Consider the following 23,128-nt stretch of genomic DNA (forward strand, 5'->3'; position numbering starts at 1 on the left):
ATTCTAATCTCGCCCTAAAGGTTTGGGTGTCATGAATCTTGGAGCCACTTTCCATAAACCCCTTATAAGTGACGTTAAGGTCGAATTTTCCCTAATGAGATCATAATACTCCTGTGCAAGCCAGTGACATTAGCAAATGCTAATGTCCTGTGCACCTGGCCACAACTGTCCTAACTGATGGAAAATGCTGCAGTCCGTTTAGTACTAAAAAAAACTGATGGCAAATGCAGCCAAAAGGGAGTAGACATTTCCCCTGACACTGCTAACAAATGCTGCCCTTAGAGGCAGCCTGCCTGCGGACAAGCCAGACAATGTCACCTGGGTTCAAGCCTAGCTGGAGTGAGCCATGAAGTACAGACACTGATCCAAACCTCCTGCAAGATTTCCAGTGCTTTTGAGTCTACCACATAAGGCTAAAAGTCTTCAGGTGCTCCTCAGTCCTCCTTGGCAGGACTTCATCTTCTTCCCAACCCACCTCCAGAAATAGCCACACGAAGAAGTTGTTTAAACAACCAGCTGCTTCAGGGAATGCCAAAGCCTGGCCTTGATTCATTGCTGTGCATGACTGGCCCTTTGGGAGGATGCAGGCATCTTCTCTTTCACATTAAAAATCCTGGAATGAGAAGTTGCATAGGAACAGGCTTGTATGCTAGGTAACTTGGGATCATTGTGTCTTCTTTGCCAACCCCTGAAACTGCCCCAGGTTTCATTTCCTAGGTGCAGGGTAATGGCCTCCAGTCCTGCAAATGGTGCATTCTTCTCTTATCTTCTTTTCAATATTCCCCATGGTGTATGTGACACCAGGAAAAAGAATGTGTGAAGTAATGGCACCCTTTAGGTTATCAGGTCTGGGAACGGAGGCCAGTTTATTTGCAGTGCATTTAACTTTCTAACACTTACGCTTACAGAGGCTGAGGAAAGCATGTTCAAAACATACACAAAGTATTAACACATGACCCTCTAGGATGAATTCCTGATATGACAACACATGGAAATAATGTTTTAGCTTCAAGGGCATGACCAAATTAAATGTTGTTTAATGTTTGACCCAATATATTGAGGTCAAAAATAAATTAATCTGTCAGTTGCGAAGCTAAGCTGTGTTGCATGGAATTATTTCAGCAAATACACACAAAAAATATTTAAACAGAAGCAACACAAAGTAGTCATTGTTTTACCTTAGTAGCCCAGAAATTAACCGCTCAACGCAGCTTGGTTTAATAGTTTGGAAATGAGTACTTGTTTACCCAATACCCAATATTTCCAGCAAGGCCTCCGACTTGCCTCCTCCTGTAAACAGGGCTTGAAGAGAGGGTTTGAAGAGCATACCTTCACATGCACATCTTTGAAAGCATTGCATTTAATCTCATTTCATCTACCTGCATCTATCTAAACCATAATATAATACTGGTTACCTATTGCAGTAGGTATTTTTACAGTTAATAGCTGATATTTGCAACAGCTTTGGAATCTGAGCCTGACCTTGTGTCTTGGTTTGGGATCAGCATGGTGACATTGCACACGGTGCTGTTCTGTGTTCAACCAGCTATTTCTACTGTGCTTGCTAATAATTTCCTGAAATTTTCTCCCTTTGTTTCTTGTGCATATATGCATGTAGGTATGCATACATGGATGTAAATACCTTCGTTAGCACGCAAACGCACGTGTGCATAAGTGCACACATATAGCTTCTGCTGTGCATAAGATACATTTCATTATTTTGCATAAATGGGAAAATTCATGTAAGAATAATGAAATGTCATAATTAGTACTTACGTTTCTTCACAAAGGTATAGTACCTGTATCACATCTGAGTGGAATTTCAGTTATACCCAAGCATAGATAACTCTAACTGGCAGGTCACTGAAAAGTCGCTATGCTGCTTTTACAGGGGGCACCTGGGTGGTGCTGGACAAAGAAGCCTCTGTGCTGGGGTCCAACTGGACTACCCATGAGCACCCTTCTGGCCTGTGTGTCCAGTTCCTTCCTATGGAAAAGGCAGTGCAGGGAGCAATGCTGCATCCCGGACTCTCACACCCTGGCCTGGAGTCCAGAGCTGGGCAGAGGGTTTTCAGCTGTACTGAAAAATTGGGAAGGCTATGATTTACATTGAGATCTGGGTGTTCTTAAAAATATTTCCCTTCGCTCCTTAGATCCTGTAAAAGTAAAAGTTAAAAGAAGCTTTTCTTGTTTGCAGCCGCTCATTGTCTCTGAACAGAAAGCTGTTTTATTAAGTCTCTGCAAGTTTGTTCTCACAGAAAGTCATGTTTGAAACTCAGGTTGGCTAGAGATTGGCACTCTTTCCCTTCACCATTCCTCTGGTATGCCCCTGAATGCCCTCCTTGCAAGAAAGCAGAAGCAGCTAAGCAGATGCTGAACTCCAGTAGGATTTAGATGTAGGCGTCAGTGTTTTTCTGAAAGGAAACTTTGTTGGATTGGTGCCACAGGAATTCAGACCTATTTTAGGAGCAAAACTGGAGACAGATGCACAGATTTAACAATACTAAGTCTGATCTGGCGTGGGGAAAATACCTGTTCCTATGCTAAGGATCATTTGTCCCATAAAAGTAATTCTTGCAGTAAGATGTGAAACTCATGGCTGTGTGCATCAGCACAGGATAATTTTCAGACCATTAAGGTCTCTAAGAACCTTAGTGGAAGCTGGATTTGACCTTTAAAACCTAGAAATACAGTTTCTACAAGTACAATTCCTCTTGTTCTTAAACTGTTTCCATTGTAAATTACATGGCTAACAACTGGCTTCCAATGAAGTAAACTATTAATTGTATGTTCACTACACTGCCTTGTGTAAATCAATACGAGAAATGAGCAGTCTCCTACTATACAGCACAGACACTCTGCATGAGGAAGTAATTTAAGAGTGGATGTCAGCTCGTTTGGAAAGGCTTCTTTACTGCAAACAAGACAATGAAAAAAACCTTACACTATGGAAAGCTCCCCTTAGTCCCTGTAGGTGCTGACAGAAAATTCCTGCAGCTCTGTCAGTGAAACACAACTGGTGCCATCATTCTTGCACAAATATTGGTGTGAAGACAAATTATTGTCTAAATGAGCTACTTTTGTTCCCAGAAGTAACACTATAGGTGATGCGCTGTGTGACTGGATTATACCCTAGAATCAAATGTGTAAACTATCAGAGATTTTACATCTTGGGGCTTTTTTCCTTATTTGAACTTTCACTGTTCACATTACCTTAGTGAAGTTAGTGGGATTATTTCAGTTTTCATGCCATGTGCCTCGAATGGGGATGTAATGCACTTTGTGCCTGAATACATACTAGAAAATTGAGAGAATTGCCTTAGTTGTTTGGTAGGTCTTGCAGGTCAAAATCACCGGTCCTGCTGCCAGCTGTCTTACCAAAGAGCTGAGTATTCATTCCTGGGCTGCTAGTGTTCTGTAGCCATTTCTCATCGGCCCTAGCAATGAAACTATCCATTAATTGAACGGCAAAAACTATATTTCAGGCTTTTTTCCTGTATGAGCAAAAACCAGAAGTCATGATGCTGGTTGTGCTTATTTGGCTCTTCAGTGGGAACATTGCCTGGAGCAAGGAGACCCTGGCTGTCAGTCTCCTGACCTGTTTCTGTCCAGCTCCGGGGTGCAGCAGTGGGACTTGCTGCCCTGCCCTGCCCTCAGAGATGTGTGGTGATCTCAAAAGCCAAGCTCCTGTTTTCCCTAAATTTAATTCACAGGCCCCATGTAAAACCTCAGAGAGCTAATGCTTAGGAGCCAGCAGTTATTTCTGTCAGCTGGGACCTGCCCAATCCACTTTGTCAGTTCAAGGAGAAAGAAAATATGAGAAAACTATCAAGTTTTAAGTGAAGCATTGTGAAGTAGCGGAGCATAACTGCACAAACCTTGTTTTCAGCAGTAGATTGGATTATCTGTATATTGTACCATAAATGGGTTAGAAGAACAAGCAGAAGATGCCCTGATCTTTTTTTTATCTTTCTTTCTCTGCCTTTTTTTTTTTGTGTGTGGAATTCATGTGTCAGGAAATCTTTGACAAACATTATTTCCATACTTAAATTGAGCAATGAATTGAAACTGGCAAAGGGAAGGGGGAAAAGAATATATTCTATAGCTGTGTTTTTAAATTGCTTTATCTATTGATAGTTTTGTCCCATGCTAAATGCAATTTCAACAATATAGAAAGCACAGACTGAAAAACTGAGCTCTAATTAAATCAGTAATGTTTCATTATTTCATGTGAACAATGCGAGTCTAAAGTGATCTTTCCACAGAAAAATTAAATTAAACTCCATGTGAAAGTCTGCCATTTCAAATGTATTTCACATCCAGTATTTGTAACAGGTTTGGGTTGCACAGAAGAGGACTGTTAGCTGTGAGAAAACCCCCCAAACCAGTATTCCCACCTCCCCTTCTGACTGGCGTCCACCGTGGAGCATGATAGCTCCTTGGGCTTTCCAAACACAGTACCAGAATAACATCTCATGGATACAAGAGTGATTTCCCTGTAAGAGAGGTTATTACAACCTCTCCTAAGTTAACAAGTAGGTGTCTCTGGATGTTTTCACTCCTCGGGAACACCTGCAATATATTGATGACATCATCATATGGGGCAACACAGCAGCAGAAGTTTTGGAGAAAGGGATGAAAATAGTCCAAATCCTTCTGAAAGCTGGTTTTGCCATAAAACAAAGGTCAAGGGACCTGCACAGGAGATCCAGTTTTTAGGAATAAAATGGCAAGATGGATGGTGCTAGATTCCAACAGATGTGATCAATAAGACAGCAGCTATGTCTTCACCAGCCAGCAAAAAGAAAACACAAGCTTTCTTAGGCATTGTGTGATTTTGGAGAATGCATATTGCAAATTACAGCCTGATTGTAAGCCCTCTCCATCAAGTGACCTGGAAGAAGAATGATTTCAAATGGGGCCCTGAGCAACAGCAAGCCTTTGAACAGATTAAACGGGAAATAGTTCATGCAGTAGCTCTTGGGCCAGTCCAGGCAGGACAAGATGTTAAAAACATGCTCTACATCGCAGCCAGGGAGACTGGCGCTACCCGGAGCCTCTGGCAGAAAGCACATGGGGAGACCTGAGGTCGACCCCTAGGGTTTTGGAGTCGGGGATACAGAGGGTCCGAAGCCCTCCAGCTGAAAAAGAGAGATTGGCAGCATATGAAGGGGTTCGAGCTGCTTCAGAAGTGGTTGGTACTGAGGCACAGCTGCTCCTGGCACCCCGATTGCCAGTGCTGCGCTGGATGTTCAAAGGAAACGTCCCCTCTACACACCATGCAACTGATGCTACGTGGAGTAAGTGGATCACACTGATCACACAGTGGGCTTGAATAGTAAACCACAGTCACCCAGGAATCTTGGAAGTGATCATGGATTGGACAGAAGGCAAAGATTTTGGAATATTACCTTAGAAGGAGGTGATGCATGCTGAAGAAGTCCCACTGTATAATAAATTACCAGAAAACAAGAAGCAGTATGCCCTGTTCACTGATGGGTCCTGTTGTCTTGTGGGAAAGTATTGGAGGTGGAAGGCTGCTGTATGGAGTCCTATATGACAAGTCACAGAAACTGCTGGAGGAGAGGTGAAAGCCATCCAGCTTAATGAAGCATGAATTTTGATGAAACTGAGAAAAGAGTAACCATGATAGAACCGGACAAGTGCAGAGGTGATGGAACCAGGACTGGCTTCATCATGCAACAATCCAATACCACATGCCACCTCTCCTGCCCTGAAGGACTGCTATAACAGATGGAGCCCAAAGTCATGGACTAAGTGAATTCAATAGCTGTTCTAGAGGGATGGCCCATAGACTAAGGGAATGATATCTATGTGCATATATCAAAAGATGGGAAAGGTGGTGGTGATTAGTTGGGATGTATTGAAAGTGTGGGACCTGGGCATGATGCAGATGGTATAGAATAAGGGGTGGATATTGGCCTGGTTTCAGCTGGGATACAGTTAGTTTTCTTTCTAGTAGCTGCTATAGTGCTGTGTTTTGTATTTAGTATGAGAATAATGTTGATAACACACTGATGTTTCACTTGTTGCTAAGTAGTACTTACACTAAGTCAAGGACTTTTCAGCTTGTCATGCTCTACTAACTGAGAAGGCTGGAGATATGCAAGAAACTGGGAGGGGGCACAGCCAGGACAGCTGACCCAAACTGGCCAAAGTGATATTCCATACCATATGATGTCATGGTCTATATACATACTTGAGGAAAGCTGGCCGGGGGGCCGCTGCTCGGGGATAGGCTGGTCATTGGTCAGTTGGTGGTGAGCAATTGTTTTTCTTTTACATCACTTGTCTTTCATGGGGTTTATTTTTGTCTCTTTTTGTTATTTTCCTTTTCTTCATCATCATTATTATTATTATTATTATTATATTTCAATTATTAAACTGGTCTTCTCTCAACCCATAAGTGTTCTCACTTTTACTCTTCTGATTCTCTCCCCCACCCTACTGAAGTAGCGTGGTCCTCAAGCTCTTGTTCTAGTCAGGATCTTCTGTGCCGTTAATAACACACTGCATACAGGATGACATAATCATCCTTATCGGACACAACCTCCCTGTGTGGTCTTACAATATGTTCTTTTTCATTGCTGTTTTATACAATCCTAGAGTGAAGTGGAATAACATTTCCCACTGCTTCAGGTAACTTTCATTTCAGATCACGTGCCTCCCATGGCACCCTACCACCCGTTTAGTGACCACTGGCCAGTACAGACATCTACACCTGCCAAAGCTATGTGGTGGCTGTGCCAAGTATTCCCTCCAAGGAGCCCAGCAGTGGCCCTGTAAACACTGCTGCCTTTTCCACAGCAGCTGCCATCTTTGCAACTGGCCTGTACCCGCCTGCCTTTCAACCTTGAAGGCGGACATTTCTACGAGTAAGCTGACACCATTTTTGACAGCAGCTTCAGAGATTTGTAGTAGCTGGTGGGGTAGGGGATGGAGACCTTGCTGTGGGAGGATTCTGCCAATCCTGCTGCACTCTTATGCGGGGCACATTTGCTTTTAAACTGGATCAGAATAATTTGTGTTCTTTAGTAATTTTAATTCAAGAATTGGAACTGCCTATATGCCCATTGCACTTAATCCTTTCTGTTATTGATGAGGAAAAGGAGCTGTGGTGGTAAAGCAGATTGGCCAGGGCAGCAGAGCTAGCAGCCCTGCAGCGCCCTGCTTCTCACTTTACCATTAATGGAGCACATGCACACAAATGCCAGGCAAAGGGAAAAACTATGGGGAGAACCAGAGAGGTACATTAACAAACTTCAGTGGTTGGGTCCCAAAGTCACCCAAGCACACTTGCTTTGCTAATCCGCAATTTACTATTCTGAAGAAAAAGATGACGGTAACGGTGAAGAAGGGGGAGTTCACAATTCACAAACCAATTTGTGTTGTTTCTGCAACACTGCAAAAGTGCGACCCATGAATATGCTAATGAAATTGCAATGAGAGTTTTGGCACCATTTCATCACCTCAACTAGATTAGGGAGCAATCACACTATGGGTTTACATGTCTTTGGGAACTGCTGGGGAGGGAGAGGAAAATAGATCTGCAATATTTATAGTTAAAAAAAAAATTGCACTGCCTCTGCCATAAAATAACAATAATGACTGTGAATTGATAAGAAATGGCTTCTGGGTTAGCCAAAAGGCTCACTGTTAATACCACTTTCCATGCCACTACATTGGCACAAAGGTCTCCTCCCACAGAGGAGAAGTCTGTGCCCATAAGTGCATGGTGCTGTACCCTCATGTGGCATCCCATCCTAGAGCAAGCAAGAAGTGCACATGCCAGAGTGCAGAGAGCAGGACATGGGACATTCCAGCTCTGCTTATCTTTTGAATAAGGGAGCAGCAAAGCAGCAACTGAGGGAAGGCTTGTGTCCCCTTTGGCTGGACCAGGAGAGAAGCAGTCAGGCAGGTGTGGGGAATAAGATCCAGTGGAGAATTTTGGACACTGCTCCTCAAGGAGTTTTTAGGTTAGACTTCTACTGACTGTGATTTGCATAGGGCTGTACAAGATCTCTGGATTGGGGGAGATCTGGGAAGTTAGCCACCGTGCTTTTTTCAGGAACCGAAATATAGCGATAAATAAAAATTACTAATCTCGCAGTCCAGTTTTGTACGTGGTGTGTCCCAAAGGAGATGCACTCACACGTTTTAGGTCCTTTCTGGGTGTGAAAGTTATGAGTTTCAGGAAAACTATCATCTCTCGATAAATGGTCTACAAGGAAGCGTATAGCTTCTGCCCTGTTATCACTCAGCCTCTTGGATCCTCTATGACGCATTCATGTTTAAAAAAAAAAAAAACAAACACCACATAGACAAAGATTAGGCTTCAGTATTTGTATTTGTATTCCACAATTAAATCCAGAAATAAACACTGCAGACATTGTAATATAGCTCTGACACACTGCACCCACACATAATGTCTGTTTAGCAACTGAAGTAGTAATAACCCTATGGTTGACCTCAGTAGGAGCAAGAGAAGTCTCAGAAAGAAGAGTATAGAAATAAGCTTGCAGATCAGATCCTCCTCGTTTGCTCCCATGAATAGTCCTACTGTGTTGAAATCTTTGCTTGTGCCAATTTGGGTGAAATGGGAAATGCAAAAGTCTTATTTCCCACAGCAACCTTCTGGAGTTTTATGCTAGCCCCTACTCAGCCCCTCTTCTTGCTTTTTTATGGGCAGTCATAAACTCTCAGTGGAGTTGATCCCATAATTAGCTTAACCCTTCTATTTCTGTGGCATGTATGAGACAGATAAGAAAGACTTGGACCTTGGGCCACCTTTTTAAATCTTAGTGCCTGCAGCTGTTGCCATGATGAGAGAATGTACAGAATGGGATGGTGCTGATTTATACCAAATGAGGATTTTGTCCCGGAAGCTTCTGCAGTGACATTTTCAGAAGTGATGGCTAGTTTAAAAGAAACTCCAGAAATGGGGAGGCGCAGAACCCATGGTCACTCTTGGAAATTTTCGTCTAGTTTTTAAGGTTACTTATGCGCTGATTTGCTCAGGATTTTACACATACAGCCTAGTGCTATAAGAACAAATGGCATTGCATCAAACACGCCGATGGGATGATGGGAAGATAGGAAGGAAATACCTCAGAACTAATACAGAAGAAGATATCAGTGAGTGTGAGGGTTGTAAGGTAGCATAATTCATTCTGAGAGTCATTTACCTGTTTGATACCTGGTAGGTATCTGGGATATCTAATAGTATCACCCTTGCTGTTTTATTTACTAACCATCATAGTTATTCTTTTCATTACCTCCACAGTGTAATGGTTATTTTATGAAGGCTCATTAAATTTAATGAGACACCACCAGATTTTATTACCTTCTAATAAAATGGGTAGGGGGAGCTGTTTTCTTTCTGATTCATGCAGCTCCAGAGTACCTTAAATAGTCAGGTATTTGGCTGGGTTATGAGCAGGGCCCCTGACATTCTTTCTGGTGCCCTCCTTGCGGAATGTCAGCGATTAACAGCTATTCAAATAAAGATGCATACAAGGATATGCCTAGATAGGTAAAGGTTTATTTTACATACAGATATTTTTTTATACATATATTAGACCTTGGCATTTTTCTTCCAATGGAAGACACAGTTCTGCCAGAATTAGAAAGAAATTGTGAGAGCATCTGGTCAGGAGCTTGTCAGTCCCAGAGAGAAGACACTTGCCAAAGTCCTCAGTGGGTGACCTGACAGAGCAAGGGTAGTTTCTCATAGCAAAGAATCAGATTCATGACTGCTCAGCTTATCCATTTATTTACTGCACAATTGTTCATTACAAGTATTAATTTTATCATTTTTTTAAAAAGTATGGGAGTCAGTGAGATTTTGGAAAACCCTGTACTGTGGAGAAAATGCTTAAAACCAAAAGAGAAACCAAGCAACAGTCCAATAAGTACCTCCTCAGGACATGACCAAGAAGGTGGTCCATAGAACTCGTCTTCCAGAGGCCCATTGCCCAGGAACATCATATCACTAAAAAAATAAATACTGAAGTGAGCTTCTTGATAAGCTAAGGCAACTGGGGAGGGAAAGTCCAGCAAAGGTGCAATCTGTGGCTTGTATCTGAATCACCCGCACTCCAGGGAAAGTAGAAAGTGGAGCAAATGCTTGTCTGAATTAGTCCTGATGGAAGTATTGGGGAAGAAACTGGCTGGCGCAGTCAGGACTGCACACAGACAGTTGCAGGCTGTGCAGGCAGTCTCAGGGTGAGATCAAATGAGTGGTTGTGGAAGGACATCACAAGGAAACAGTGATGTAGCATGCAGTGGTTGCAGGCCAACAGCCTCTACCAAGGATAATACTGTTTTAATAAAGCATTACATTTTAAAATACAGGGCGAAACCCAGAAATGCTAGAGGAGAAATTTGCTCTTCTATTGATGTTTTATGCTGTGGTCTGGAAGCAGTGAGTGTCTGAAATCACTGTATCGAGAAAAAAAAAACAAACAAACAAAAAGAGATAAATAGCTTTGAACCTGGTGATTGCATTGTAACTTCAGTAGCAGAACAACAAAATTTAGGAAGTGAAGGGTCTCTGAAAAACATGTGGTGATGCAGCCTCACTGACTGCCAAGTGAACAGCCCAAGCAAATGAAACTCTTCCATACAAAACAGGGTGAATTATTCATTATAAATAAATTATCCAATAAATGTAGTCCTTTCACTGATCCTAAATAGCCAACATCCGATACATCCGATCCTGATTTCATATGTCTTTGGTACCCAGAATTAGGTTAAGAAGGGGCTGTTTTCACGCTGTTCCTTTTGTGGGTGCCTCACTATGTATTACTGTGCCATTCATGCTCCCTGCTGTTGAGCTGAAAATAATGTTAGTGACTGGGTGCTGCAAATTGGGAATTCATGTATCCTGTTGTGCTCACATAAGCTCTCCAGCTCCCTCTTCTTCACTTCTTTCCCTCCGGTGGCTTGCCTGACACATTGACACCTTGCTGTCTCCCTCCATCTCTCAGCCCTGGGACGGCTCACCTGTCCCAGTGATTCTGACTGCTCTGGCAAGTCAGAGTAGGAGATTTAGAATATGTCCAATCCAGGTGGTCTTGGGCAATCGTTCTGGGGGACTGGTATTATTGGGAATGTAGTCAGGCCATTATCCCCACCTGTCAGTGATTCATCCAATACCCATAGTTTAATAATCAGTATGAACCCTTATTTCTAGCCTGATGTTATGGCATGTTTTAAAATACGGACGTTGAACTGATTAGGCATTTTCCTTACAAAACAGATTTTTCCTGGGGAAATATCTGTATGTCAAACTACATCTTTCCCCTAGAAACCATAATTTGGATTAAGTTCTCCCCTAGAAAGTTTCTCCGAAGGAGATTGGAATTACACATCCAATTCAGGAAGAGATGAGGGATAAGTTGTGTTTAGCTAGAGGCCCAGCAGTGAGGGTATTTACCTAAAAAGAAGGGTTGTCTGGCCTCTCTGCTCAGCTCTGATATAGTTACTGACTCAAAGCTGAACAGCTCCATCCAGAGAGAAGTCCACACCAGAACAACCTGCAGCCCAGCAGTAAGGGGTTTGCTTGGGAGGAAGGAGACACAGGTAGAGACCCTTGCTTTTCCTCAGAAGGGATAATCAGGCTTGAACCAGGCTCTCTCATTTCCATGGTCTCTTCTATCCAGATTCTTTTTCGTAAATAAACTCTTCAAAAATATTTGGATTTGCCCTGGTGCAGAGTGCAAAGTATTACGAAAGCTCAGTAACACGTGCCAGATCGGAAACTACTTTCCCATTTGGTTCAGCGCTCCTAAGTACAATATTGTGATATTTTTCAAATGAGGCTTGTTGGCTCTGAGAGTTGGCATTTGAATATCATTCCTGGGCAAGTGCCTCACCATCCATGAGCTCTGGTGGCTCCAATGATCACACCTCCACCATGCATGTTTGGACATCGAGGCTGGTGTTCCTCAAAGTTGAGCAGAGCGCAATCCTGGGTTCCCTGGGGGCGACAGAGAAAAGAGTAACAGGAGGCCCAGATGCCCAGCCTCACAAACAAAAAAAGAATTAAAATGGACTAAGCGCTGCATCTATGCCTTGCTGGTGTAAAGCCAGAGGAGCTCCTGCAACTCAATTTGTGGAACTGACAGGCAGATTTCTTCCCTGATATATACTCTATATTCTTATCATAAAGGGAGCAGTTAAGAGGTATATAAAAAAACCTGTCCATCCTCATTAGAGTAAAGTTGAGTATAGTCTATTCTTGCTTTAATGCAGTGATCTAATTAACCTTTAGCCAGAATTAAAACGACCTTGAATTGGCCTTGTGACCTCCAATGCTTAATGTTGTTAACTTTAAACAAGCTTTTTGGGGTGGTCAGGAGCTGCATCTGTTAAAATGGGCAAAAGGTCGAATCCATTTACTTAAATACACCAACTGCATACATTGCTGGTGGATGTGCTGCCTACGTTTTTTAAAGGGGATAGAAGATGTAGCTTTGAAGATAAAGGGCAGCCTGTCTGTGAGAAACCGTGTGAGGAGGATGAAAAACTGTTCCGAGGATGTGTTTTCACCATCTCATTATACTTTCTAAGCAGTAAGCCTCTTCGGGTTTCATTTTAAGTTCTGCTATGTGCAAAATAATATCATGGTGAGCCAAACGACGTCGCTCGGTGGGCTCTGGCCCTGGTGTTACCGTTTCCAGAGGAAGGCGTGAGGCCGGTCGCTGCTCTCACGGCTGCTCACCCCGGGGCACGAGGTACCCGCTGTAGCAGCAGTGTCGCGTTTTGGGCCGAGCTTTACGTTCCACCGGGGTCCGGGAAATACATGCTCGTGTGTAAAAAGAAGTAGACGCCCAGCTGAATTGCCTGGATCGCAAGGTCAGCGATGGAAACTACTTTAAAAAAATACACAGTGTCAGGGCAAAGAATTTCAAAGGCAACATATAAGATTTTAGATTAAAATACTCTGCTCAGACGCCTCCTCTGATTTATATCAAGGCGCTGGGATGTTGTGTACGGAGGGCGGTTTTGCTCTTAACCTCTGCCCGCCCGGCTGCCGCCCTGCCTGCGGCAGGGGTGGGTGCACGGCCCGCAGCCGAGCAGAGCTGCCGCCCTCCCCGCCCCACGCACGGCGGGGCCGCAGCTGCCGCGCTGCCCACGGCCGAGCCGCCACCCCGATCGCAGCCCTTCGGGCCGGGCAGCGCCTCGGCCGGCCCGCCCGTGGGTGCCCCGCTGCGCCCGTGGGTGCCCCGCCGCGCGCCTCCGGGCACCGGGCGCGCGGCGGCGGCGGTGCTGTCGTCAGCAGCAGCCGCGCGAGTGCCGTGAGCGGTGTCTCTATTGCCGTCGCCGTCCCAGTTGCCGAAGCGTTTTTCGAGGCTGCTCCTTCCTCCTTCCGCGCAAAGCCGGACCTTAAATGCCGGCTGCCGGTAGTACATTAACATAGTGCATTAACATTTGTAATGTGGCGATTATTTTACATAATCGATCCCATCAAGTTCCTTTTCTTGGGGAGCCTCGTGTTTATTTACATTTATTCCGCACACGTCAGTTTCCATCAGGAGCAAAACCGATTTTCTTGTCCTACATCTGCTCTCGGGGTAACCTTAATTCACCGTCAATCTCCTGGCGCTGTCGCCGCCGCAGCGAGCCCGGCCCGGGGGTGCCGCCGGGAGGGGGGGGGGGCGGCCTGGTGCCCCCGCCCGCCCCAAAACCGGCCCCGAGCGCAGCAGCGTGGAGAAGGGCAGGGCGGCCGCTGTATTAATTGCTGTTATTATTATTTATTATTATTTATTTTGCGGCAGTTTCTGTTTACGGCGTGATGCATTTGAGCCCAAACGCATTAGGTGCATTATTCATTGGGTACATTTGTCAGAACATGCATGTGTATAAAGAACTAATGATCCATATTAAATTAATGACGCTATAAAAAAGAAAAATACCCCATACATGCAGTTTATGACGGCAACTCCCGACTTTGATAAACCATAGAAAAGACCTAATCAGATGAAGCATTGGACTGTTCCGGCTCCAAAATTACATTTCTCGAAATGCGCTTGTACACAATGTTGGTTTTATTAAAACAAATTAATTCAGTCATTAAGGAATCATACGGCAAGTGTCTCATAAGTCAGGACCTCCAGTGTAACAAATTGATTAAATGACTGTGTAATAGTCTCTTTAAACAAATCTAGTGTAACAAGTTAATAGATCTGCTCAATTACCATGCTGGGGTGATGAGGATGTGGGCAACTCCGTCATTAAATCCGGGATGGCTGGGGGGGGGGGGTGGGCGCGGAGATGCGTGTCGGTGGGGCAGCGCTGCGCTCCCGCAGCCCCTGCGGGGAAGGGGCTGGGGCCGGGCGGAGATGGCTCCGGGCACCGGGCACCGGGCAGGGCCGCCCCGCCACAGCGCCGGCGGGCTCCTCCTGACACCCCAGCGCCGGGGGCGCGGGAGGGAAATCTATTACCCCGCTGCCATTTTGTTAAGTGTTTGCTCCCCGTTGTGACCCTGCCACTTTATCTGTTGATTTTTATTTTCTGAGTGCATGTTGCCCATATGTTACTCTAATAGTTGCTATAATTCTTGAGCAATAGGGCTCGTATTTTACTGAGCTGAATTAAAAAGAATGCACTTTAATAAAAAACCCGAGCAATACACTAATGGCTTGACATTGATGTATTTGCATAAAGATGAATTATATGGGCTCGCTTGACACGACTTTTAATAAATGATAGAAGACGTTATTACAGGGATGCACTTGCGTGTGCGGCGGCAGCGGGTTGTTGCCACAGGGCCAGCGCCCGCCGGACGCGGGGGACAGCGCGGGTGGCTCGGGGGCCCACCGTCCCCGCGGCGCTGCCTCCGCCGGGCGGGGGTTGCGCCCCCGGGGGATGCGGTGCGGTGTTGCCTGCCCACGTCGTTGCGGTATAAATAACTTTGTTCTTATAAACCGTGTTTGCTGGAGCGCGGGGCCGCTGCCGGGCGCCCGGCGGATGCGGTGCGGGATGGCCGCCGCTCCCTGCGGCAACGCCGCCGCTCGCTCCCCGGCAGATGTTTGCGTGCCTCCCGGAGACTTGTAACCGCTGTTCGAGACAGCTGGTAAACGCTGCCAGAAACATGTATCGGGAAAATACCTATCGGTGCAGAAGGTAAACGCGGAGCTGCAATTAGGAGGGAGCAGTTCGTCTTACTTTTTAATTTGCGTGCAGAGGCGCCGGCTCCGAACGTGGGGTCGCTCTGCAGGTCGCCCGTCTCTCTCCCAGCGGCCTCGATACGGGAAGGGAGCTGCGGGGGCCGCCGGCCCGGGGGCGAAAGTCCGCCACCCGCATTTTAAAAAAACCCCAAGTTACTCTGGGGTGCGGGACCACTCGTGTCGCGAGGGAGGGGGTGCCTAAAGCAAAGCCCCGGGGCGGCTGGCACGGATGTAACGAAAGTCTTGCACGAAACGGCGTCACGGCGGCAAACAACGGGAGAGCGGGGGCGAAAACGGCGTGTGCTTGATATGGGAAGCGTTACAAATTAATGTCACTGAGAAGCGATGAATGATAACGGGATTTCAGGAGCTCAGAAAAGGCGAACACTCGTGAGGGGAAGGGTGGGAGAGGTCAGCACTCGCTGAAATGGTCGGGCTGTCCCGACGTGGCTGTCGGTCTGGGCATCCCTCTGGCAGGGGTACAGGCGTTGCCTCGCCTGCTGCCTCCGCGGGGGGCTCTGGGTGGGAGTTGCTGCTGGGATGAAAGAGCCCGAAGGCCCCGGGGTTGTGACAGCGCTGGTGTAGAGCCTGTCAGGGGCCAGGTGACAGTGGGTACGGGCTGGGACACTCCCCCGCCCCCCGCCACGCACAAGCCCCGAGGCGAGCGGCCACTTGGTTACTCCGCGGGGGGAGAGCCCTTCCTTCCCCCCGCGGCCCCTCCTGCCCGCCGGCCGGCCGCCGTCTTCCCCTCGTAACCCGCGTCCCTCGGGGCGAAGCCTGGGCTGCCGGCCTCGGGGTCCCGGCGCACGGGGCGCGGATCCTGCCCGCGTCCATATGTCCTGCATCCATATGTCCTGCATCCATATGCATGTGTCCCGAGGGCAGCAGCCGCCGGCTGGGAGCGGGTTACGAGTGGCGGCGCCGGCCCCCGGACCCCTTTTCCCTTCCCGTGCCTCCTCTCCTTCCCTCTCTCCCTCCCCGAAGCCCCCCGGTGCCGAGGATTGTTGCGGGGCGCGGAGTGGGGACCTGTGCCTGGTGCCTTTCTGCGGGCAAAAAAAAAGTTTCCTCCGCCCGCGGTGACGCTCGTTGGGGCTGGAGAGGGACGGTAGCGGGTTCCCGTTGCGAAGTAGCTCGGCAAAGCAGGGACGCTGGGAAAGCGGGACGGATGCTTTCGGCACCCTGGGGTTGCACAGCCAGGAACTTCACCCGCGGTATGTCCTGCGGCCCAGAGAAGGCACATGGCAGGGACCGAGGCAGCGTAAACCCAGGAACAGCCGCCTTGATTTCCCCTGAGCCGGGAAATCCTGCACACCCACGCGGGAGGGAGCGGGGTTTAAACCCAGGGGCTCTATTACAGAAAGAAAGGAAAACCAAAAGCTCTTTGCGAAGGGAGCTGTCGGAACCAGTCCGCGGTGGTCTCTCACCGCGTGGCCAAGGACCGCCCGCCTCGCTACGCGGTCGCGCAGCCGTCGCCCGCCGCTCCCCACGCGTGTGCGCGGCCGCTCACTCCCCGCGGAGATTCCGGGCCGGGCTCAAGCGCAGGGCGGCTGCCGGGGAGCTGCTCTGCTGGCCCGGCCGCCCCCACAGACATGGTTGTGCAGTACTTTTTTAATGTCGTTATCAGTGGGTTTATACCGTCACGCAGCAAACTCCCGCGTGTTTGGAGGATTGAACTGAAACTGCGGCTGATTTCGGCCGGGTGCCGCGCACGGGGGGAGCTTCACGCCCCGTGAAGCCCGCTGACATTTTGTCTCCTAATTGCTCGCCGCGATGTCCGTGGCAGCCATCCCGAGGTTAGTTACTGAATCGCCTCCGAAAAAAGAGGCTGCGCCCCTCCGCCGAGCTGGGATTGATTTCCAAAACCTGCCCCGAAAAGGGGGTGGGTGGGTGTGGGGCGTGCAGTGAGCTCATGTGAATAACCTGCTCTTTCCTCCAGCGCCCCAGACAAAACCAGCCTAACCAGGCGATCAGAGCTGGGCTTTTTTTCTCTGCGATTCCACTTTCACGGTGCCAACTTCAAGCGGCGGCCAGCTGGGTCTCTGTGCAGAAGTAAATTAACTGGAAAACCTCAGTCGGTGCTGCAGTCAACTGGAAAAGGGGCCGGGGTGCGCCGGGGCGGGCGGTGCTCAGGGCAGCCCGGGGGCACACGGGAGGGCGCGGGCCGGGGCCGGGCTCTGCCCGGCGGAGCCGGGAAGGCGCTGACACCCGCCGGGCGGGAGCACCGTGGGCTCCCCGAGCAGGGACTCGGGAGCGGTGGCGGCGGAGCGGCCGCCGGCGGAAGGCGCTGTGGGAGTGCAGCCGAACCCGGCCCCGGCCCGGCGGGGACCCCCGGCCCGGCGGGGACCCCCGGCCCGGCTGGGCCCCGCTGCCGCCGGCCGGGCTCAAGCCGCCGGCGGCGGTCCCCGCCCCGCGGTATTTTCATTTCTTTCCCCTGGCCTCGCAAAACCCGCGGGGAAATCGTAACGGCGAGAGCTGGCAGGGTCGAATGGGCACTCTGAGAACCGCCCGGCCTTCCCCTTCCTGCCTTTACAACGCGCCGGGAAAGATTTTGGGGGGGTCGGCGGGCCATTGGCAGCCCTCGGCGCCCCGGCCCGGGAGAGCCCGGGCAGCCGCGCCAAGGCAGCCGCCCCGCGCCGGGCTCGCCCCCTCCTCTCGGCCCCGGCATTGTCTAAGCCGAAAGCGGAATAAAACCCGGCTCCAGTTTCTTTTTTTTGTTTCCCCCCTCCCCCGGTGTAGAAAATGATTCACAAATTTACGGAAGAATACTAATTTATTTATTTTTTCCTCCAAAATAGCTGGCCCTTCTTTCTCTTATGTCAGCCCTTCTGTTTGCTCTGCTGCAGCCGTGAAAAAAAGCGATTGTTTCTGCTCTGTTTAGATATGGAAATGATCGCATCTAGATAATGAGTTTCAATTTAAACCAATTGTTTCGGTATTGGGTCTAGCTCTTTACTGCAGACCCTTAGCCGGGCTCTTATTTTATTCGCCGTTTTCTTCTCGGAAAGCAGTTTCTTTCCCGTAATAACGGTAATACTCTGCCCTCGATAACAGCTTGTGTCGCCCGCCACTTTAAAAGTTAATACAGCCTAATTTAGGCTGAGAATAACCGCTCCGGGGCTGGGGGGAACTCTGCCTGCCCGCTCACGGAGGGACCAGCGCAGGCAGGAGCCGCCAGCCCTGGCCCCAAACAACCGGCTGCTTATTTTATTTGTATCCTTCTTCAACCCCCACAACAAGTGGACAACTGCCATCGTAAAAAAACAAGCAAACAAAAAACCCAAAAAACCCAAAAAACCCAACACCAAAACAACAAAAATCCAACAAAACAAACGGAAATAACCCAAACTAAACCAAAAACCCTCAACCACTCCAAACCTATTACTGAGATTGAACAAAATATCCTGAAAATTATATCTTTTTTTCCCCTGCTTCCGTACCGTGGTTTCATTATTTAATCTCTGATGAGATCAGATTATCTGTACCCTTTAGTGAAGGCAGCAGACGTGTTTAAACTGGTTTAATTGATTTATCGGTTTTTTTTTTTTAAACAGAAAGTGCATTACATTTAACTGGTCTTGCAAAGGGCTTTCCTTCTCTTTACAAACCGAATTATTTTAAATATAAATTAATAAATGTTAAGATGCTATATCACGATATATCATCGTTATTAGCTTAAAAAAAAAGAAAACAATTTACATTCTATAGTATTCCGTATGATACAAAAGGAAACACACTTTAAATTCAATGACAGCAACTAAATGAATTTTATATTTTGACTGAAAGTGGTTGTGACAATTCCCACCAGCTACTTTTTCACCACGCGGTTGATTGGAAACGGTGTAAGTGAAAGCCAGCTCCGTCCCTTCGCCCTCTCCCCCTCCTCCCTCTGCACGACGACCGCAACAGAAAGTGTTTCAAAAATACTAATAAATAGCCCGCGGGGCCGCTGCAGGTTCGGCCCGGGGGGAGGCCGGTGGCAGCCACGGCGGCTCTTTTCCTCGGCGGCCCCGCTGCCGCCCGTCTTGGGGCTCCGGGGCCGTCCCCGGGGCCGCCCGGCGGCGGGGAGCGAGGGGCGGGCGGGGGGGGGAGGGGCGGCCCCGGCCCCCGCTGTACAAAAAAAGAAGGTATTTTACATTTTAAATATTCACAGTAAGGAACGCCTATGGTCGCGGTGACTCACGGTTTATTTACAAAGAGCCGGCAACAGGCGGCCGCCGCACCGCCGGGAAGCGGGACCCTGGCCGGGGCAGCCCCCGCCGCTCCCCGCCGCCCGCGACCCTACAATAACACGCGGCGCCGGGGGACAGGCGCGCCCGCTGGGGGCCCGCTCCGCCGCAGTCCTCTCTGCTCCCCCCTCCGGCTTCTCCTCCTCCTCTTCCTCCTCCTCCTCCCGGGCGCGTAGAGTCTAGAAAAATAGATCTGTACATCTCCGAGAGCGGCGGCGGGCGGAGCGGGCTAGGCGGAGGCCTCCCCCTCGGGGGGGTGCAGCAGCAGCCCGCCGCCCCCTGGCTTGTGTTTCTTCAGCAGCTGCGTGATCTTCTCGTCGTCCGAGTTGGGATCCAGGGGCTTGTTGTAGTCGTCGTCCTCCTCCTCGTTCTCCGAGGTGCCCTTCAGCCGCTCTGTCTCCGAGTCCTGCTTCTTCTTCGCCGTTGCCATCTCCGCCGCGTGCTTCTTCCGCCACTTGGTCCGTCGGTTCTGGAACCAGACCTGTCCCCGCCGCCACCGTCACCATCACCGGCTCCGCCGCCGCTCGCCCCCCGCCGGCGCGGCCGGGCCGCCCCCGCCCCGCTGCCCTGCGCTCCCCCGTCCCCAGCGCCCAGTAGCGGCTCCCGCTCCGCCAGCTACCGGACAATTTCCCTGACAACGAAAAGCAGCCGAGCCCCGCGGCACCGCGCTCCCCGCAGCCACAGTCGCCCGGGCCGGCTCCGGTCCCGCCCAGCGCGGGCTAACAGCCGCCCCCAGCCCCCGCGGCGGGCCCGGGGCCCTCCCGCCCGTGGTGCGGGGGCGGGGGGAAATGGGGGCACACGCGCATTTCGGGCTGACTCCTTCCCCAGCCGCCCCTGCCCCGCCAGACGCATTTATCCTCTGGCAGGGCGCTGCCAGAGGAGGGGGTTATTTTCATTGTAGAGGCCGCAATAATTTATTGGCAGCCATTGGGACATATTTGCAGTGACAAAGGAGGGTCTCTATGGCCTAAGCACCGCCGAGGGGCCCCTCTGGCCGAGAATCCTCGTGTCCCTGCGCCAGCGGAGCAGACCCCTCCCTGCACGTCCCCGGAGGGCTCAGCCCGGTCTCCCAAGTCCTGACACCCCCGCTTTGCTCCCAGCTCCGAGTCTCACCACAGCCGAGCGCCTGGGCGGGACAGGGTGAGCGGAGAGCTCGATCCCTGTCCCGGCCCGGGGTCGCGGCCGGCGCTGCGGGGGCCGGGCGGTTTTGTAGGGGTGCAGGCAGGAGGCGCTACGCCTTGACATCCATCCCCCCGCGCCTTCCGCGCTTTCCCAGCACGGCGGCCACCCCCGTGGCGTTCAGGCCGCACGCACAGGGCTTCTCGGTCTTGCTGGGACTTCTTTGGTGGTTTTTTTTTTTGGTTGGTTGGTTTGGGTTTTTTTGTTTTGTTTTTTTAACTAATATACGCTCTAAAACATCCTCCTCAGCCCTGCCAGGACGGTAACTAAGGGCAAGTGGCCGGCGGCTGCGGGGGAAGCCGGGACAGACTCGGTTTCCGCGGCGGGGGGCGTTCTGTACCCCAGTCCCCACCGGGCGCTTCCCGCTCCCCAAGCCCCGCACCGCTCCGTGCGTGGGCCGCTCCTCTCACCTTGACTTGGCTCTCTGTCATCCCCAGCGAATAGGCCAGCCGGGCTCGCTCCGGGCCCGCCAGGTATTTCGTCTGCTCGAAAGTCTTTTCCAGGGCGAAAATCTGCTGGCCAGAAAAAGTGGGTCTGGTATGTTTTCTCTTTCCGTCCTTATCCAGCAAAATTGAGCCTTGATCTGGCGGGGGGAGGAGAGAAAGGGAAGGCACGGAGAGACACGTTAATCTACGGATTTGGGAAGGAGTTTCTCTCTCAAGCGGCCCTGGGGGACGGGGTCTTTCTCTCCGCAGGGGGATCCGTAACCAAACTGCCGCCGGGGCAGCGCGGCAGCGCCGGCCTCCCGGCTCCCCCTCATTATTTTTCCTTTAAGGATGGAAAATCTGAGCGGGCAAACGACATCGTTTTCTAGAAAAACTGCAGCCTGGGCAGGCGGGCGGTAACGGAAAGTCCTGCTCGGGGAAAGTTTGTGCGCGCCCCTAAAACCAACCCCGGCCCCGAGAGTTGCCGGCGGGGACGGTGAAAGCCGGCGGCAGCGCGGCCGCCTCCCCGCTCCCCAGAGGGCTCCTCTTTTCGTCGGCCACAACCAACATTTCACGGGGTTTCGCGCCGACCGAGGGGGAGGGAGAACTCTAAGCAAACTTGAGAAATAAAAACAAAAGAAAGGGAGGCAAGGCCAGCCCCCTCGGCCACGGCCGGGCCCGGGAGTGTCTCGCTGTGATGCCGGGGCGCGGGGGCTCCCCAGCTCCGGAAGCCGACTCCCGGAGGGGCTCCCCGTCCCGCTTCCCGCGCTGCCCCGCGACGCTGGGTACTCACGGGGGGCGCAGGCGAGGCGGGCGTCCCTCCAGGGCGGGCTCTGCATCACCCCCGGCCAGAAGATGGGCGTCCGGCCGGGCAGCTCGGCCAGCGGCTTCGGGTAGCGCCCGGCGGCCACGGCGGCGGCGGCGGCGGCGGCCCCGGGGCTGAAGTAGAGGGCGGGCGGCGGCGGCGGCGGGGGGCTGAGGCTGCCGAAGCGGGGCAGCCCGGCCAGCAGCCCGGCAGGCGCCGCCGAGGAGGCGGAGGGCGAGGCGGAGGCGAGCGCGGCGCCCGGTAGGGGCATGGAGGGCCGGCTGAGGATGTCGTTGATGCCGTGAGGGGTGGCGGCCGAGAGCTGCGGCGGGGCCGAGCCCAGCGCCGAGAGCCCGCCCGAGGCGGCGGCGGAGGCGGCGGCCGGCGCCTTGAGGCCGGGGGAGCCGAGCGGAGGCGAGGGCGAGGCGGAGGCGGGAGAGGCGGAGGCGGAGGAGGAGGAGGCGGGCCCGGCGGGCAGGGGGTACGCGGGGTACAGCGGCGCCTTCATCTCGGCCATGCTGTGCAGGGCGGCCAGCGGCGGGCTGCCCAGCAGGAAGGCGCCCTGCCGGGGCGCGCCGTCCATCTGCCCCAGCGCCAGCATCCCCGCGCCGCCGCCCGGCCGGGCCGGGGGGCCCGGCCGGCCCCTAGCGCTGCGGGGCCCCGGCGGCCGGCCCGGGGGTGCCGCCCGCACCGGCGCCGCGCATCCAGCCCGCGGGGGCCGCCGCTTCTAGCGGGGAGCTGTGCGCCGGAGCGGCGGCCCCGCCGCCCCGCCGGGCATCAGGGCTGCGCCTCGGCGGCCGCTCCCAGGGCACAGCGCGGTGCTGCTCTCGGCCGGTGTATATATGCGTGTATATGCGCCGGGTCCGAGCGTATATACGTATATGCCTCCGCTCTCTGCGCCCGCCTGCGAGGAGCCGGCGGCTCACAGCAGCGCAGGGGCCGCCCCTGCCTCCTCCCCGGCGCCCCGCATCCCTCCCGGCGCGGTTCCCGCGGGCTGGCTGGCTGGCTGCCGGCGCGGCGGCCGGGGCTGCGGGCGCGGGCGAGGCTCGGGGCGCACTGCCGCGCCGCCCCGCTCCCTGCCTCCTTTAGCGGGGGCACGGCCGGCAGCGGGCGCGGCGGCGGCGGCGGCGGGCGGGGGCGGGGCGGCGGCCGGCCCTGCCCACCCGCGCCGCGCCCGCCTTGCCGCCAACTTCGGTCTCGCCTCGCTCCCCTCTTCCCTCCTCTGCTTTTCTTCTACTTTCTCCTCTCCTTTCCCTTTTCCCTCTCCTTTTTAATTTCCTTTTCCCTTTCCCTTTTCTT

The 23,128-nt window shown here is 51.7% G+C and overlaps 1 protein-coding gene across 2 annotated transcripts; it reads right to left on the bottom strand.

Moving 5' to 3' along the window:
* Nucleotides 1-18,696: 18,696 nt before the first annotated feature.
* On the bottom strand, nucleotides 18,697-22,873 carry NKX6-1 (NK6 homeobox 1). Of its 2 annotated transcripts, none has more exons than XM_075090404.1 (3): nucleotides 21,818-22,873; nucleotides 21,010-21,111; nucleotides 18,697-19,901 (listed from the first exon to the last, which is right to left on the bottom strand). In XM_075090404.1, the coding sequence occupies exons 1-3, from the start codon at nucleotides 22,428-22,430 to the stop codon at nucleotides 19,600-19,602; spliced, it is 1,017 nt and encodes a 338-aa protein (XP_074946505.1). In that variant the 5' UTR covers nucleotides 22,431-22,873; the 3' UTR covers nucleotides 18,697-19,599. The 2 variants fall into 2 exon arrangements, with proteins under 2 accessions (XP_074946505.1, XP_074946504.1); XM_075090403.1 differs by having other exon boundaries at nucleotides 21,010-21,182.
* Between the last annotated feature and the right edge of the window lie 255 nt (nucleotides 22,874-23,128).

The sequence above is a fragment of the Phalacrocorax aristotelis genome, chromosome 4 (assembly GCF_949628215.1).
Source record: "Phalacrocorax aristotelis chromosome 4, bGulAri2.1, whole genome shotgun sequence".
Lineage (NCBI taxonomy): Eukaryota > Metazoa > Chordata > Aves > Suliformes > Phalacrocoracidae > Phalacrocorax > Phalacrocorax aristotelis.

Excerpts from the sequence above, each read along its gene's own strand:
- NKX6-1 (XM_075090403.1), bottom strand. The coding sequence starts at position 22,430 with ATGCTGGCGCTGGGGCAGATGGACGGCGCGCCCCGGCAGGGCGCCTTC. Across the intron at positions 21,183-21,817 it reads CCGCCTCGCCTGCGCCCCCC|ATCAAGGCTCAATTTTGCTG; the intron begins GTGAGTACCCAG and ends TCCCCCCGCCAG. Across the intron at positions 19,902-21,009 it reads TGACAGAGAGCCAAGTCAAG|GTCTGGTTCCAGAACCGACG; the intron begins GTGAGAGGAGCG and ends CGGCGGGGACAG.